This window comes from Physella acuta, unplaced genomic scaffold, assembly GCF_028476545.2.
Source record: "Physella acuta isolate Inbredline_101_S28 unplaced genomic scaffold, ASM2847654v3 ptg001433l, whole genome shotgun sequence".
Taxonomy (NCBI): domain Eukaryota; kingdom Metazoa; phylum Mollusca; class Gastropoda; family Physidae; genus Physella; species Physella acuta.
In genome coordinates this window covers 164,252-183,585 of record NW_026732948.1, presented here as the reverse complement: position 1 = coordinate 183,585, position 19,334 = coordinate 164,252, and the positions used below count along the sequence as shown (strand labels likewise).

Genomic DNA, 19,334 nt, shown 5'->3' with positions numbered 1-19,334 from the left:
CTATTTTTTGAAGATTTTAAACAGCTTCGATTTTTTGCTAGAGGGTGGAGCCATGAGCATGGGCACCTGGTTGTGGTGGCTGATGTAGATCTGGGGGGAAAGTTTTGCATGGATTAGATTAAACTGATTAATGGATGATGTAGATCTGGGGGGGGGGGAGGAAGTTTTGTATGGATTAGATTAAACTGGTTAATGGATGATGTAGATCTGGGGGGGGGGGGAAGTTTTGCATGGATTAGATTAAACTGGTTAATGGATGATGTAGATCTGGGGGGAAAGTTTTGTATGGATTAGACAAACTGGTTAATGGATGATGTAGATCTGAGGGGAAAGTTTTGTATGGATTAGATTAAACTGGTTAATGGATGATGTAGATCTGGGGGGAAAGTTTTGCATGGATTAGATTAAACTGGTTAATGCATGATGTAGATCTGGGGGGAAAGTTTTGCATGGATTAGATTAAACTGGTTAATGGATGATGTAGATCTGGGGGGAAAGTTTTGCATGGATTAGATTAAACTGGTTAATGGATGATGTAGATCTGAGGGGAAAGTTTTGTATGGATTAGATTAAACTGGTTAATGGATGATGTAGATCTGGGGAGAAAGTTTTGTATGGATTAGATTAAACTGGTTAATGGATGATGTAGATCTGAGGGGAAAGTTTTGTATGGATTAGACAAACTGGTTAATGGATGATGTAGATCTGAGGGGAAAGTTTTGTATGGATTAGATTAAACTGGTTAATGGATGATGTAGATCTGGGGGGAAAGTTTTGTATGGATTAGATTAAACTGGTTAATGGATGATGTAGATCTGAGGGGAAAGTTTTGCATGGATTAGATTAAACTGATTAATGGATGATGTAGATCTGGGGGGAAAGTTTTGTATGGATTAGATTAAACTGGTTAATGGATGATGTAGATCTGGGGGGAAAGTTTTGTATGGATTAGACAAACTGGTTAATGGATGATGTAGATCTGAGGGGAAAGTTTTGTATGGATTAGATTAAACTGGTTAATGGATGATGTAGATCTGGGGGGAAAGTTTTGTATGGATTAGATTAAACTGGTGTGTTAAACCATTTTAAGTGGAACATAAAAAGTTTAATCAAGAAATAAAAGAAACAAATGAATGTGTGGGGAAAGTGGGAGGAAAGTTTTGCAGGGATTAGATTAAACTGGTGTGTTAAACCATTTTAAGTGGAACATAAAAAGTTTAATAAAAAAAATAGAAACAAATGAATGTGTAACTTACTGTACATGGAGGCTGCATCCAAGGTTCCCCATCTATCTGCATGGGAAATCTTTTCCTTGTTCTGTAATACATTGGTTAAATACTTCAGTAGTTGTAAGTCAGACATTACAATGGTTAAATACTTTAGTAGTTGTAAGACATTACATTGGTTAAATACTTCAGTAGTTGTAAGCCAGACATTACAATGGTTAAATACTTCAGTTGTTGTAAGCCAAACATTACAATGGTTAAATACTTCAGTGGGTGTAAGACATTACAATGGTTAAATACTTCAGTAGTTGTAAGCCAGACATTACAATGGTTAAATACTTCAGTAGTTGTAAGCCAGACATTACATTGGTTAAATACTTCAGTAGTTGTAAGACGTTACAATGGTTAAATACTTCAGTAGTTGTAAGCCAGACATTACAATGGTTAAATACTTCAGTAGTTGTAAGACATTACAATGGTTAAATACTTCAGTAGTTGTAAGCCAGACATTACATTGGTTAAATACTTCAGTAGTTGTAAGCCAGACATTACAATGGTTAAATACTTCAGTAGTTGTAAGCCAGACATTACAATGGTTAAATACTTCAGTAGTTGTAAGACGTTACAATGGTTAAATACTTCAGTAGTTGTAAGCCAGACATTACATTGGCTAATTTCTTCAGTAGTTGTAACCCAGACATTACATCGGTTAAATACTTCAGTAGTTGTAAGCCAGACATTACATTGGTTAAATACTTCAGTAGTTGTAAGCCAGACATTACAATGGTTAAATACTTCAGTAGTTGTAAGCCAGACATTACATTGGTTAAATACTTCAGTAGTTGTAAGCCAGACATTACATTGGTTAAATACTTCAGTAGTTGTAAGCCAGACATTACAATGGTTAAATACTTCAGTAGTTGTAAGACGTTACAATGGTTAAATACTTCAGTAGTTGTAAGCCAAACATTACATTGGTTAAATACTTCAGTAGTTGTAAGCCAGACATTACATTGGTTAAATACTTCAGTAGTTGTAAGCCAGACATTACATTGGTTAAATACTTCAGTAGTTGTAAGCCAAACATTACATTGGTTAAATACTTCAGTAGTTGTAAGCCAGACATTACATTGGTTAAATACTTCAGTAGTTGTAAGCCAGACATTACATTGGTTAAATACTTCAGTAGTTGTAAGCCAAACATTACATTGGTTAAATACTTCAGTAGTTGTAAGCCAGACATTACAATGGTTAAATACTTCAGTAGTTGTAAGCCAGACATTACATTGGTTAAATACTTCAGTAGTTGTAAGACATTACAATGGTTAAATACTTCAGTAGTTGTAAGCCAGACATTACAATGGTTAAATACTTCAGTAGTTGTAAGCCAGACATTACAATGGTTTTATGGTGGGCTAATCAAAAGCCAGCAGTTTTAAATGGGTTTATGGTGGGCTAATCATTCAAAAGCCAGCAGTTTCAAATTTTTTGATGGGTGAAGAATTATATGATGTTATAAAGGGCAACATGAACACAGAGAGACAGGTAAGGTTTCACTATGGAGAAACAGATACTGAGATGACTGAATGACCTACCTTACAGGTCAGATTTCACTAAGGAGAAACAGAGATGACTGAATGACCTACCTGATGACAACCTGTGAACACTGAGCTAGCCGTTTGCCAGATGACCTAAGTCCAGCATAGACTTGACCCACGTGGAATATGTTTTCTAGTCCCACCACCTCGATCATGGAGTCACCAACATCTGAAATAGTTGCTGTCTGTTAGTAGGGGGACTAGGTACATGGAGGGTCATATATCAATGGGGGGTGGGTGGGGGTGGGACTGACAGGCTAGTTATATTTACTATTATATAACTCTGGGGGTAACAATTAATATGTGGGAAGGGGGTTGTAACTAAATTAGCTGACATCTCCAAACCGTAGAGCGCTTTTATTGAAGTCATATAAAAATAATGTTTTTTTACACTTTAAAAAAAATAATTCTTTTTAGTGTAGCCTATATTTAAAAAAGCCTTTTTTAACATTCATTTATACATGTATTTATAAAATTTATATTTTATTTGACAAAAATCCAGTAAGTTATCTCTTACTTTGTACTTCTATGGCCAGTAAAAATGTTATCGATTACTTTGAACTTCTATGGCCAGTAAAAATGCTATCTCTTACTTTGTACTGCAATAGCCAGTTCTGCTGAAGACATGCTGCTGGTGGAGAATTCCCTGTCCTTGTCCTTCTTGGCTTTCTGAGCTTTCCGTCTCTTCTTCTGACTTGGGTTATCTCCCCACAGGTTTGTGCCACCGTAGATGGAGGGGATGTTTAGAATGGCAATACCTTCCAGGCTTGGCCCATTGGCCAGATCCAGTGAACAGCCATCACACTAAGTAGACAGGAGAGGACTATCAGCTTCATACAAAACTAAACTGTTTACATAGTTACCCGTATAATAACTGGAGCTAACTTATAATTATAATACAATTTAAAAGATTTTTTTCTTAAGTAGCAGTATCAAAATATAAATAGATAAGACAGAGGAAAAATGTAAGATAATGTAATTTTAAAAATGGAGAAAAAGATGTAAGATAATGTAATTTTTTTTTTAAATTGAGAAAAAGTATACCATAATTTAAAGAAATAGAGAAAACTGTAAGATAAAGTAAGTAAAAAAAGAATGAGAATTAATGATGTACCATAATGTCGATGTCCTCATGTAGATTCTTGCAGGTGGAAGAGAAAAACTGCTCCGATGTGCTGAACTCAAAGTACCACAGCTTGTTTTTCATCCTGGATAGGACCACACCCAGAGTTATTGCATGTGATTATAATTTATTTACACTAATAAACCTTACAATGAATCATAAAAAAAAATTATTATGAGAAAACTAAACCACTAACAACAACGAGATGGTTACCCTTGTCATGAAATAAAATGTATGATTACTTACTCTCTTTTACAAAAGATTCTGCCTAGATCATGTAAAATGAACAAATGAAATAGACAAACTTACCGGCTGTTAAATTTTTCTGGATGTTTTTCTCTCATGGCATGAAATCTGTGACAAATGGAGGCATCCTGGAGACAAAAATTACATTTTAAAAATGGGACTTTAAATTTGTTGAAAATTTACTGTAACAATTCCCTATTAACCACTCTAATGAGTCATCTGTGATCTGTAAATAATTTACAATGTAACAGTAATAACCTATGCTATAAAAAATTATAGGGATGCTCTAGCTAGGGTAAGGTTGAAATTCTGGGTAGAAAACTCTACAACAGTGAACCATGAACATTGAGGATAGAAAACTGCCCTAAAACACTGACCTACACACCAATAGAGAAGTAGTTATTGGTGATGTTGTATAGAATCTACAACAGTGACCTACCACACCAATGGAGAAGTAGTTATTGATGATGTTGTAGATATTGATGATGTTGTATAGAATCTACAACAGTGACCTACCACACCAATAGAGAAGTAGTTATTGATGATGTTGTAGTTATTGATGATGTTGTATAAAATCTACAACAGTGACCTACCACACCAATAGAGAAGTAGTTATTGATGATGTTGTATGGAATTGGGTCACCTTCCTGCTCATCCCCATCCTCTGGTTTACTGAACTCAATCTTCCACCTGAAAACACAAGAGATTTTAGTACAACAGTTTTATCAGTCTCTTATACAACAGTCACTGCAGTCTTTTATTGACATGACTTACTACAAACATGACCTACCTGTCCACTACAAACATGACCTACCTGTCCACTACAAACATGACCTACCTGTCCACCACAAACATGACCTACCTGTCCACTACAAACATGACCTACCTGTCCACTACAAACATGACCTACCTGTCCACTACAAACATGACCTACCTGTCCACTACAAACATGACCTACCTGTCCACTACAAACACGACCTACCTGTCCACTACAAACATGACCTACCTGTCCACTACAAACATGACCTACCTGTCCACTACAAACATGACCTACCTGTCCACTACAAACATGACTTACCTGTCCACTACAAACATGACCTACCTGTCCACTACAAACATGACCTACCTGTCCACTACAAACATGACCTACCTGTCCACTACAAACATGACCTACCTGTCCACTACAAACACGACCTACCTGTCCACTACAAACATGACCTACCTGTCCACTACAAACATGACCTACCTGTCCACTACAAACATGACCTACCTGTCCACTACAAACATGACTTACCTGTCCACTACAAACATGACCTACCTGTCCACTACAAACATGACCTACCTGTTCACTACAAACATGACCTACCTGTCCAACATAACAGCAGTGCTGTTCTCTATCTTCTTGAGCACCTTGAGCAAGTTCTCCCCTTCATACCCCCCTCCCCAGCACAAACAGCGGGCCATGTCATTGCCCGTCCCCAGGGGCAGCACGGATACAGGTGGTCTTTGAGCAAAGTTTACTTTATCTGTAACATAATCATACGCGGTCAACTTTATCTGTAACATAATCATACGCGGTCAACTTTATCTGTAACATAATCATACGCGGTCAACTTTATCTGTAACATAATCATACGTGGTCAACTTTATCTGTAACATAATCATACGCGGTCAACTTTATCTGTAACATAATCATACGTGGTCAACTTTATCTGTAACATAATCATACGTGGTCAACTTTATCTGTAACATAATCATACACTAAAGTGATGACCTACCCATAGTATCAAGGAGCCATCCCACAGACCCGTCACCTCCACACACTAGCACTCTAGCATTAGGCACATCTTTGAAAAACTGTAACCTGAAGTGGACAGAGGTCAGTATTAGGCTTGGAATGATATGAAAGCACATAGGACTCCCCACAAAAAGGCTGAAGACAAATTGACCTCTAGTATGAGTTTAATCTACAGTGGAGCTTACTATACGCAAGAGATTCGTTTTTTAGTGAGGGTCATTTTGTCAAAGCACTTTTTACGGGGGTCTATTTAGTTAATTTTTTTTATATTTGTAAAGAATTGAAATGAGCCATTTTGTTAGGGTTCTTAAATTGCAAGATCCATATTGATGGGGCCCTTTTATAACAAGCCATTTTTGCCAGAACATATTGATGCATCATGAAAACCCACAGAGTATAAAAATGGTCTGTACATCTCTAAATACTTGAGAAAATCACGTATACATTTAAGGGGGTCTTTTATTACAAATGTGTACATTCAAGGGGGTCTTTTACTACAAATGTGTACATTCAAGGGGGTCTTTTATTTTAAGTGTGTACATTGAAGAGGTCTTTTATTCTAAGTAAATAAACTGTTTACCCAACCAAAGGGCCGTCCTTGACCATGTTGTAGACTTGTCTGGGATTCAGCAAGTATTGAAACTTGCGCAACAGCCTGAGAATGTAGAGGAATGGGAAGTTTAACATTTTTATAAAGTACTTCATGGCCTTATAGGCAACCAGTGAAAGTTATTATTTGTTTACTACTGAATTGAATGCCTGGTGTTTCCCTTGAAATTTGTCAAGTTTACAGCTAAAGTTATTGTATTAAAGTTTCTCAAATTAAGTTTTCAGTTAAAACTGTTGATTCAAAGGTTCTCAAATTAAGTTTACAGCTAAAACTGTTGATTCAAAGGTTCTCAAATTAAGTTTTCAGCTAAAACTGTAGATTCAAAGGTTCTCAAATTAAGTTTACAGCTAAAACTGTAGATTCAAAGGTTCTCAAATAAAGTTTACAGCTAAAACTGTTGATTCAGAGGTTCTCAAATTAAGTTTTCAGCTAAAACTGTTGATTCAAAGGTTCTCAAATTGACAGCTGAGCTCACCTGGCGCCTTGCTTGCCTCCACTTTTTGGGTTGATGAAAATTAACAAAGGATGAGTTCCATCTAAGGGTGTAATTTGAAATGAACTTTGACCCTTTAAAACAAAATATTTTTTAATAATATTTTTGAAAATTGAAAAACGATGTTTTTTTTTTTTAATAAAGGCAAATTCTTTTATCTTTATAAAAATTGTGTTTCTAAGAAAAGAATAATAAATGCAAGTCAAAACAAAGAATAATTTTAGAATTAGCTTGCCTCTGATGTCTTTTTTAGGAAATGTTAAATTTAAAAATAGACCAATTGTTGAAGTAGGGAAAAACAGACTAATTACCGGACTGACTGGTCCATCCAATTGAGCACTCTCTGAAAGTGGCGTTAAAGATTTTCCATCATCACTTCTCTCTCGCTCCTTCTCCAAGGTGTTTTTACCGCTCCCTCCCCCGCCTCGCCCCCGCTCCTAGAAAAGACAACTTTTTTTTAAAACCAATTTCCTGTCATTTAGTTAGCAATTGGGGACTGCCATGAATAGCAAAGATGATTAAAAACTACCAGCTATAGCACCCATGTTTTTACCAGCTTAAAAACTTACAAAACAAATTTCAATCAAAATAAATTTGTCTTGAAAAATAATCAGAACTGAAATGATCAAATCACACTTTTTTTTTTAAATTACACAGAAATAAAATTACATTTTAATTTTTAAGCTTCTAATTAAATAAATCTGGTTAAACTTAGAAAACCCCAGCTAAAAAACAAACACATACCCAGCTATTAAAGTTCAAAAAAATTAAATCAGTTTCCATTGGTGAGTAGAGTATTTTAAAACTGTAATCAACAAAGTGGTCTACTTGCGCGGGTGATAGATGGATATAGTCAGAAAATCAAGACAGTTTTTTCAAGCACAAAAGATCAACTACTACAAATTTAAACAGAATTGTGCAACTGCATTGATGTGTACAAGTACATGTTTGTTTTCTTTACAAGGCGTGTACATGTGCAGGCGATTGTATTTTGTACATGCATTTGTGTGTTGTGTACATGTACATGCATGTTTTGTACACTGTGTTATGTAAGTGTTCATGTGTCTGTGTGTTTTGTACACATAGTTCTGTGGCAGTTGTTGAACGGCAGCATAAAGTGGTCTAAGCAGAAGAAGCCAACACAAAGCAAGGGGCAGTAACATTTCTACAGTGGTCATGGATGACATGTATTTAGATTAACAGACTTTAGCCTAATAGAGATTAGTCTGTTATTGAGGTGTGTCTAAGACAGACTTTAGCCTAATAGAAATTAGTCTGTTATTGAGGTGTGTCTAAGACAGACTTTAGCCTAATAGAAATTAGTCTGTTATTGAGGTGTGTCTAAGACAGACTTTAGCCTAATAGAAATTAGTCTGTTATTGAGGTGTGTCTAAGACAGACTTTAGCCTAATGGAAATTAGTCTGTTATTGATGTGTGTCTAAGGCAGACTTTAGCCTAATGGAAATTAGTCTGTTATTGAGGTGTGTCTAAGACTTTAGCCTAATGGAAATTAGTCTGTTATTGATGTGTGTCTAAGGCAGACTTTAGCCTAATGGAAATTAGTCTGTTATTGATGTGTGTCTAAGGCAGACTTTAGCCTAATGGAAATTAGTCTGTGTAAAAAAAAGTGTATAAAAAAGTTGACAAAACAAACAAAATGTTAATGTGACAAAACAAACAAAATGTTAATGTGACAAAACAAACAAAATGTTTACGTGATGAAACAAAGTGATGTGTTAAGCTGCTTGAATATTTGCAGTAAAACTTGAGTGCTATTAGAAAATTTAATTAATTAATTGTATCAAATCAGTTTAAAATCCATATAAATATAAAATAATGCTCTAAAGAAGCAAATTAATTTTGGATAGAAATGAGCTAAAATACATTTGCAAAGGAAATTTCTTTCATAAAATGTCCTATCAATATATAAATTTATTTTTCTAAATTATCTTAAAATAGGTTAAAAGTAAACATTTGTTAGACTAAGATTCAAGGCCAACTAATCAAAGAATTGAAACAAAATGTATTAATGTACAGAGTTAAAGGTCAGATTATAAGCTAGTTAATTAAAGCAAGACGGAGTTGTGCCAGTATAACTGAGAGATGGATGAAAAGGTTAGTTATGAAGCTAGAGAGTTTAGATAGTGGCATGAGAGTTGAATGAAAGAGTTAGTTCTTTAAGCTAGTTTGGGTTAACTACTCCAGTAGCCTCTGGTTAAAGGCACATGTTTGCTCTCAGTTAACTAGCATGTCTGATTTTTATGTGTAACCGTAACGTCTGCATTAGCAGCAAGTCAACATTAAACTCAGAAACTACATTTATAAAAATTCTACATCAACATTTGTAATATACACATTGAAATTTCAAAACATGATCAGATGAAAATGGTATACACTAAAATAGAAAATTTAACATGAAATATTTGCTAGGCAAATGTGATACAAATATAAGAACACCAAAATGTTAATTTGACAAAAATAGTACCTAATAGAGTGTTGACACAAAAATGTTAGACTTATAAAATGTTGACATAATATTAGCTGAGAGAAACTTGTGCTAGAAAAATTATGTCACCTTTTTGAGCCCCCTGGATTTCAGGAACTAAGGAGAAATAGGCAAGCGTTTTTTTTCTGTGTCAACAGTACAATCATAAGGAGAGAAACAGGCAAACAATTGTCTGTGTCAACGGTGACAGGACAAATGATCTCAAGGACAAAATATATCAGGACAAATGATATCATGGACAAATGATCTCAGACAAAATATCTCAGACAAAATATCTTACGGACAAATGATCTCAAGACAAATGATCTCAGGACAAATGATCTCAGACAAAATATCTCAGACAAAATATCTCACGGACAAATGATCTCAAGACAAATGATCTCAGGACAAATGATCTCAAGGACAAATGATCTCACGGACAAAAGATACCAGGACAAAATATATCAGGACAAATGATCAATTGTCCTGAGATCATTTGTCTTGAGATCATTTGTCCGTGAGATATTTTGTCTGAGATATTTTGTCTGAGATCATTTGTCCTGAGATCATTTGTCATGGAACCGTGTCAACAGTACAATCATAAGGAGAGAAACAGGCAAACATTTGTCTGTGTGTCAACAGTCAATCATTTCTCTACTGCCAGTAATCATGTGGCTTCTCAACTACTAGTGTTAAATGCAAACATTGAGCAATGAATCTATCAGCTGTTGTGGGAAAGTGTGGGGTGAGAGAGTGTGGGGTGGGAAAGTGTGGGGTGGGAAAATGTGGGGTGGTAAAGTGGGGGGTGGAAGAGTGGGGTGCAATGGGAAAATTCCTTAAAATAAAAATAAAAATGTTTACTTTGAAATTTGAAAATAAAACCTACTAATTTTTCTCTCTAGAGGCTACATTCTACTTTAACTATTTAGGCCTAATAATACACATTATAGAAAATATTCAAGGCATGAATCAGTAAATAGGTACACAATACATGTCACTGATTAAAAGTAACTTGGTAGTAAATCTTGAGAGATCTATTAAATTTTTGTGGACGTCTACAATGGGGGATCCCGGTTGAAAGAGGATGAGTGTGGAGGGGGAAGGGGGGAGGGGGGGGGTCTGAAATCCGAAAAAAAATTTCACGTCTTAAATGGATGACCCCCCAACACCACAAAGATAATACAACACCACACAGATAACACAATACTTCACAGATAATACAACAAAAAGACAATACAATTAAACTCTTCAGTCAAAGAAGTCTGTGTTCTATTAGAACAAAGTTGTGTACATTGGTCTTGTGTATGAGTAGTTCTCATTCAACCACAATCACAAATCTCAAGTCTAACAAGGTTTAAGTGAACCTATACAAATCTCAGGTGTGACAAGGTTTAAGTGAACCTATACAAATCTCAGGTCTGACAAAGTTTAAGTGAACCTATACAAATCTCAGGTCTGACAAGGTTTAAGTGAACCTATACAAATCTCAGGTCTGACAAGGTTTAAGTGAACCAATACAAATCTCAGGTGTGACAAGGTTTAAGTGAACCTATACAAACCTCAGGTGTGGGAAGGTTTAAGTGAACCAATACAAATCTCAGGTGTGACAAGGTTTAAGTGAACCTATACAAATCTCAGGTCTGACAAGGTTTAAGTGAACCTATCACAATCTCAGGTCTGACAAGGTTTAAGTGAACCTATACAAATCTCAGGTCTGACAAGGTTTAAGTGAACCTATCACAATCTCAGGTGTGACAAGGTTTAAGTGAACCTATACAAACCTCAGGTGTGACAAGGTTTAAGTGAACCTATACAAATCTCAGGTCTGACAAGGTTTAAGTGAACCTATACAAATCTCAGGTCTGACAAGGTTTAAGTGAACCAATACAAATCTCAGGTGTGACAAGGTTTAAGTGAACCTATACAAATCTCAGGTCTGACAAGGTTTAAGTGAACCTATCACAATCTCAGGTCTGACAAGGTTTAAGTGAACCTATACAAATCTCAGGTCTGACAAGGTTTAAGTGAACCTATCACAATCTCAGGTGTGGGAAGGTTTAAGTGAACCTATACAAATCTCAGGTGTGACAAGGTTTAAGTGAACCTATACAAATCTCAGGTCTGACAAAGTTTAAGTGAACCTATACAAATCTCAGGTCTGACAAGGTTTAAGTGAACCTATACAAATCTCAGGTCTGACAAGGTTTAAGTGAACCAATACAAATCTCAGGTGTGACAAGGTTTAAGTGAACCTATACAAACCTCAGGTGTGGGAAGGTTTAAGTGAACCAATACAAATCTCAGGTGTGACAAGGTTTAAGTGAACCTATACAAATCTCAGGTCTGACAAGGTTTAAGTGAACCTATCACAATCTCAGGTCTGACAAGGTTTAAGTGAACCTATACAAATCTCAGGTCTGACAAGGTTTAAGTGAACCTATCACAATCTCAGGTGTGACAAGGTTTAAGTGAACCTATACAAACCTCAGGTGTGACAAGGTTTAAGTGAACCTATACAAATCTCAGGTCTGACAAGGTTTAAGTGAACCTATACAAATCTCAGGTCTGACAAGGTTTAAGTGAACCAATACAAATCTCAGGTGTGACAAGGTTTAAGTGAACCTATACAAATCTCAGGTCTGACAAGGTTTAAGTGAACCTATCACAATCTCAGGTCTGACAAGGTTTAAGTGAACCTATACAAATCTCAGGTCTGACAAGGTTTAAGTGAACCTATCACAATCTCAGGTGTGGGAAGGTTTAAGTGAACCTATACAAATCTCAGGTCTGACAAGGTTTAAGTGAACCTATACAAATCTCAAGTCTGACAAGGTTTAAGTGAACCTATACAAATCTCAAGTCTGACAAGGTTTAAGTGAACCTATACAAATCTCAGGTCTGACAAGGTTTAAGTGAACCTATACAAATCTCAAGTCTGACAAGGTTTAAGTGAACCTATACAAATCTCAGGTCTGACAAGGTTTAAGTGAACCAATACAAATCTCAGGTCTGACAAGGTTTAAGTGAACCTATACAAATCTCAGGTCTGACAAGGTTTAAGTGAACCTATCACAATCTCAGGTCTGACAAGGTTTAAGTGAACCTATACAAATCTCAGGTCTGACAAGGTTTAAGTGAACCTATCACAACCTCAGGTGTGGGAAGGTTTAAGTGAACCTATACAAATCTCAGGTCTGACAAGGTTTAAGTGAACCTATCACAATCTCAGGTGTGGGAAGGTTTAAGTGAACCTCTAGCCCAGCATCCTAGGTGAGTACACACATGCTGTTGAAAGGTAAACAGTGGCTCATGCCCTAGAGGTAGCACAACAAATGGACTAGTTGTATGATAACAAGTACGCTGGTCAAGTGATAACAACACATATGCCATGTGATGACAACACATATGCTAGCCACCTAGTTACATGTGTGCTAGTTAATACATATGGTATGCACCTAACACTGCATTCCTAATTGACTTGGGTCAGTAAACCTAACATTTCTCACCAATAGAATAACAAACTATCCTTTGCTTTAAATCCTAATTTTAAAAAATATTCCAGTTATAAAATGGTATTTGGAATCCCTAATATAAATTTCCTTTTTTTTAAATCAATAAAAATTTGGAAATCATCAATCTTCTCTCAACATGCTTAATTAGAAATAAAAATGAATATCTTAAACACTTGTTTTAAGGTTTTTATATTTGATTTCTTGAAGGTTTTTTTTTAAGTGTGACTCTTTAATAATTTCTTTAATTAATTAGTTTGTTAAGATAAATTTATTTTTGTGCAAGAGTTACATGGACACTGTGAACCTACACAAAGTGAAATGGTGAGGAAAATAAACTTCAGGATGAGAGAGTCCCACAAGTGCATGCAGAGAACCACCACTGCCAAGCCACATGCCCTGGGGAATTGAGGGGGATGGAGGGGGTGGGGGGGGGGCTCAAGCAATCAGCAAGGCTTCCTTTTTAGGTCATAATTAAGGTAGAGTTGCACAGGTCTTCAGTGAACTGGCCGTGTAATTAAGATGGGCCAGGTGTGACTGAGTCCAGTCCACCAGATGACCCAGACCACAGAGGGAGCTTGGCAGTCAGGGTAAAGCACACTCACGCCTAACACTTCAGCTAAAGACTGGCCTTTCCACAAATACCTTCAGCTCCTGCAGACCTTTGTACTTGTAAGTTAAAAATGTTAAAAACATGGATTGGATTGAAGTGTGTCCCCAGGAGGAACAAAGTATTTGTGAAAAGCCAGTGAAAAAAGAATTGGATTACTAACGTGAAGTCCCTCATGGCTCTCGGAGTCCGACATAAACTGTCGGCAAAAAGGGTTAGAGCAAGTTAGGTATTCATTGATTCAATCTAACATCTCTACAACTTTTTTTACAATCTGGCTTTACAAAGGTACAAACTTGTAGTCTTATTGTATTGAAGCAATAAGCCAGCTCTTAATGAAAACCAAGCTAACCCTATCATATGGCAACTAAAGTAAAAATGTCATGATAAAACTGCCTTTATTAAATAGTGCTAGGATAATTTAAAAAGTTGATAGCTTAGTGTTACAAGATTGTCAGTGTTTTATGATAATGATCAAATAATTCTCTAACACCTGGGCTAGCTGAGCCATGATCTGTGTGCGCTAAGTGAATACGTTTTAAAACAACTTATACTTACAAACTATGGATAGAATTTTAATGGCCAGAGAAGAGAAGAAAAAACAGCCACTCATGTATTAAATCTTAGCCAATCAGGCATGTCATCATGAGGTAAAAGAAAGTTGTGGGCATAAGGTAAAAGAAAAAAGTTGTGGGCATAAGGTAAAAGAAAGAAAGTTGTGGGCATAAGGTAAAAGAAAGAAAGTTGTGGGCATAAGGTAAAAGAAAGAAAGTTGTGGGCATAAGGTAAAAGAAAGAAAGTTGTGGGCATAAGGTGAAAGAAAGAAAGTTGTGGGCATAAGGTAAAAGGAAAAAAGTTGTGGGCATAAGGTAAAAGAAAGAAAGTTGTGGGCGTAAGGTAAAAGAAAAAGTTGTGGGCAGAAGAACTTACCAGAACAGCTGGGCAGACAGCAGTAGGGGGCAGCACGTGGTCTCTGTATTCACCCAGGTCACATTCTGGCTTCATCTGGCTGGCACATTTGTTGTGGAGCTGAGGAAACAAATTGGGAGCTTAAGTCAACAAATGGGGAGCTTAAGTCAACAAATGGGGAGCTTAAGTCATCAAATGGGGAGCTTAAGTCAACAAATGGGGAACTTAAGTCAACAAATGGGGAACTTAAGTCAACAAATGGGGAACTTAAGTCAACAAATGGGGAGCTTAAGTCAACAAATGGGGAGCTTAAGTCAACAAATGGGGAACTTAAGTCAACAAAAGTTCCATAGGAATAAGATAAATTGTGTAGTAATGCATGAATGACAAACATACATTTATTTATATATAGAGATAAAAATGGTAAGCAACTAATGGAATGATAGACATGACAGTCTGACATGACAAAAGATGCACCTGTCTGTTATACTTACTGTGACGTGACAGTCTGACATGACAAAAGATGCACCTGTCTGCTATACTTACTGTGACATGACACTGACATGACAAAAGATGCACCTGTCTGTCATACTTACTGTGACATGACACTGACATGACAAAAGATGCACCTGTCTGCTATACTTACTGTGACATGACACTGACATGACAAAAGATGCACCTGTCTGTCATACTTACTGTGACGTGACAGTCTGACATGACAAAAGATGCACCTGTCTGCTATACTTACTGTGACGTGACAGTCTGACATGACAAAGATGCACCTGTCTGCTATACTTACTGTGACGTGACACTGACATGACAAAAGATGCACCTGTCTGTCATACTTACTGTGACGTGACAGTCTGACATGACAAAAGATGCACCTGTCTGCTATACTTACTGTGACGTGACAGTCTGACATGACAAAAGATGCACCTGTCTGCTATACTTACTGTGACATGACACTGACATGACAAAAGATGCACCTGTCTGCTATACTTACTGTGACGTGACACCAGCGACAGTGTAAGCCAGTGACACCATTGTAAGACTTGATGGACTTCTTACAACGATCACATTTGCCGGCACAGTTCCCTTCCACCCAGTGATGATTCATTACCTGCACAGAAGATTGCATGCTTCATTAGTCTATCAAGCTACAGTACAATGATAATTCATTACCTGCACAGAAGATTGCTTGCTTTATTAGTCTATCAAGCTACAGTACATCTATGGTTCAAATAGCTTTTCAACCTGTTTTCATACCTACGTGTGTAGCTTTAAAAAATAACCTCATTAAATATGTTTAACTTTTTTCTTATTAAATTTCAATTTTGAAATCCATTGCAATCTTATGTTATGATACTGAACTTAAAAATAAATTTTAAAAAATGGTTTGAACAACAAAAAATGACATGAGCATTGACATTGTTAAATAAACTGGGAGTGATCTCCCCTAAACTTTCTCGAATATTCTTTTATAAAACAACAGGGGATGGGAACTCGGGATATAGTTATGATTTTTAATCCATTTTAAATACTTAAACTTTTAAAAATAGAATAGAATCTCATAGAAAAAATAATTGCGCACCAAGCAAACGCCGAATAAAGATGTGTATAATAGTGCGGAATATCATTAATACTTTATAAATTCACATGTGTTTTTTGAGAAATCGGAAATAGCGTAAATTACTACTTCTGGTCAACGGAAATTACTCAAAATTTGACAGAAGGTAGAGAATTAGATCTTTTACTTACATGTGAAATTTTATTTATCTATATGAAATAGTACTCAAGTTATAGGCTTTTGAAAAATTCAAAGTAGAAAAAGTACCACTTCCGGTTATCGGAAATTGCTCAAAAGTTGATACGGATCTACAATTTTGATAAAATACTCATATATGAAATTTCATCAACCTAGCTGTAACGGTACTCAAGTTATCGTGTTTACACACACACACAGACATACGGAGATTGTAAAAATCTCAAATTTTTTTTTTTGCACGATTACAAGACTTTCTCTATACTTCGTATATACGAGAAAGTAAAAAGGTTTGAACAACAAAAATGACTTGAGTGTTGAGATTGTTGAAAAAATTGCAGCAGTACCTGAGATGTTTTCTTTGACTTGACGTAGGTTGTGATACAGGATGCTGGCGCCCTCTGCACACATCGTTCATGGACTGTATATTTACAAACTGTACAAGAGAGATGGCATGAGAAACTCCCAGGAGATGCTCACAGGAGATACAAGCACCAATGTTTACAGCTAAGTGACTTGTTTCATCACACAGACTTACAACACACTTTGTCAGACAGACATCAACTTTGTCAGACAGACATCAACTTTGTCAGACAGACATCAACTTTGTCAGTCAGACATCAACTTTGTCAGACAGACATCAACTTTGTCAGTCAGACATCAACTTTGTCAGACAGACATCAACTTTGTCAGACAGACATCAACTTTGTCAGACTGACATCAACATTGTCAGTCAGACATCAACTTTGCCAGTAAGACATCAACTTTGTCAGACAGACATCAACTTTGTCAGACAGACATCAACTTTGTCAGTCAGACATCAACTTTGTCAGTCAGACATCAACTTTGTCAGACTGACATCAACATTGTCAGTCAGACATCAACTTTGTCAGTCAGACAGACATCAACTTTGTCAGTCAGACATCAACTTTGTCAGACAGACATCAACTTTGTCAGTCAGACAGACAACTTTGTCAGACAGACATCAACTTTGTCAGACAGACTTCAACCTTGTCAGACAGACATCAACTTTGTCAGACAGACATCAACTTTGTCAGACAGACATCAACTTTGTCAGACAGACATCAACTTTGTCAGACAGACATCAACTTTGTCAGACAGACATGAACCACTTACAAGAACAACAGAGCCCTTGCTTGCCGAGGCCAACAAGTAGGTTAAGACACAAGTTGCAGTAGGCAGGACGGTTAAAGTGTTTCAGTCTCCACACGTGTGTGCCGTCATCTTGTACATTCTGGGGAGACCATCACAAGATCATAAGATCATTACAAGATCATCCAAACATTACAAGATCATCCAACCATCACAAGATCATCCAACCATCACAAGATCATCAGACCATCACAAGATCATCCAACCATCACAAGATCATCCAACCATCACAAGATCATCAGACCATCACAAGATCATTAGAACTTACAAGATCATCCAACCATCACAAGATCAACCAACCATCACAAGATCATCCAACCATCACAAGATCATCAGACCATCACAAGATCATCCAACCATCACAAGATCATCCAACCATCACAAGATCATCAGACCATTACAAGATCATCCATTAATCAATTCTGTGAACTACTATGAATTCACATTTTGTTGTGATCGATTAAATTCATGTGTTTTTAAATGAATCCAATAGTTTGGTTGGAGAAACAAATCTCTAACCATGGCTGAACACCTCTAATAATAAACCGGGAGTGATCTCCCCTAAACTTTCTCGAATATTCTTATATAAAATAACAGGGGATGGGAACTCGGGCTATAGACATGATTTTTAATCCATTTTAAATACTTAAATTTTTAAAAATAGAATAAAATCTCGTAGACAAATTAATTGCACACCAAGTGAACGCCAAATAAAAAAGCGCATAATAGTGCACAATATTATTAGTACTTTTAAAATTTACATTAGTTTTTTGAGAAATCGGAAGTAGCGTAAATTACTACTTCCGGTCAACGGAAATTACTCAAAATTTAACAGAAGGTAGAGAATTAGATCTTTTACTTACATGTGAAATTTCATTTATCTATCTGAAATAGTACTCAAGTTATAGGCTTTTGAAAAATTCAAAGTAGGAAAAGTACCAGTTCCGGTTATCGGAAATCGCTCAAAAGTTGATATGGATCTACGATTTTGATAAAATACTTATATATGAAATTTCATCAACCTAGCTATAACGGTACTCAAGTTATCGTGTTTACACACGGACACACACACAGACAGACAGACAGACAGACACACAGACATACGGACAAGATTGCAAAATTATGTTTTTCCGTATCAGTGAGGTGTAAAACGTCGAGATTTGTAAAAAATGAGATTTGTAAAAATCTCGATTTTTTTTTTTTGCACGATTACAAGACTTTCTCTATACTTCGTATATACGAGAAAGTAAAAATGTAAAGAAAAGAATCCTCTTTAGACCTAGCCATCCATTTGGCAGATGAAGCAGAGTTCATTTGTTGCTTGACCTCGGCATTTGAAGGGAATGTGTGGTCAGCACTTTGCCCAGCCGTCTTTACTTTACCTAACATGAGTTAGGTACCCATCAGAGCTGGGTGGACTTAGGGACGCTCTACTGACTTGGACCCATATTTGAACTCGAGATCTTTGGGTTAGCAGTCTAGTGCTCTACTGCTTAGTCCATGCCATCCCATTTTTAAAAATGTACAAACTAGTCAAATGGTCAAGTGAAGAGAGAGAATTTTAAATTGACACCATCTTTCCACAGAAAGAGAATGTAGATGAACCAACTTACAATATCCAGCCCCAGTAAGACCAACAATGGTATAGTTGTCATGCCCCCCTTCTTCCACTCCTCCAAGGAAACTGTACCATCAGAGTCATAGTCTATCTCAATCATCATATCCTGGAGTATCTATTCAAATAAAAAATCCTCATAACATAGACACAAGTTCAAGCCATGTTTCCTTTGT

The 19,334-nt window shown here is 36.4% G+C and overlaps 1 protein-coding gene across 1 annotated transcript in view; it reads right to left on the bottom strand.

The window, feature by feature from the left end:
- LOC131927708 (diacylglycerol kinase beta) overlaps positions 1-19,334 on the bottom strand; it is a 29,409-nt gene continuing 10,075 nt past the window's right edge. Inside the window, exons 9-26 of the mRNA XM_059283475.1 lie at positions 19,157-19,276; positions 17,508-17,625; positions 16,718-16,806; positions 15,612-15,728; positions 14,630-14,728; positions 13,863-13,898; positions 7,406-7,531; positions 7,077-7,168; positions 6,572-6,646; positions 5,972-6,057; positions 5,560-5,719; positions 4,787-4,883; positions 4,257-4,321; positions 3,939-4,032; positions 3,418-3,628; positions 2,873-2,993; positions 1,257-1,317; positions 1-90 (exon numbers count right to left, since the gene is read on the bottom strand). Coding sequence (XP_059139458.1) covers positions 1-90; positions 1,257-1,317; positions 2,873-2,993; positions 3,418-3,628; positions 3,939-4,032; positions 4,257-4,321; positions 4,787-4,883; positions 5,560-5,719; positions 5,972-6,057; positions 6,572-6,646; positions 7,077-7,168; positions 7,406-7,531; positions 13,863-13,898; positions 14,630-14,728; positions 15,612-15,728; positions 16,718-16,806; positions 17,508-17,625; positions 19,157-19,276 — 1,857 coding nt within the window. The remainder of the gene's footprint in view (positions 91-1,256; positions 1,318-2,872; positions 2,994-3,417; positions 3,629-3,938; positions 4,033-4,256; positions 4,322-4,786; positions 4,884-5,559; positions 5,720-5,971; positions 6,058-6,571; positions 6,647-7,076; positions 7,169-7,405; positions 7,532-13,862; positions 13,899-14,629; positions 14,729-15,611; positions 15,729-16,717; positions 16,807-17,507; positions 17,626-19,156; positions 19,277-19,334) is intronic.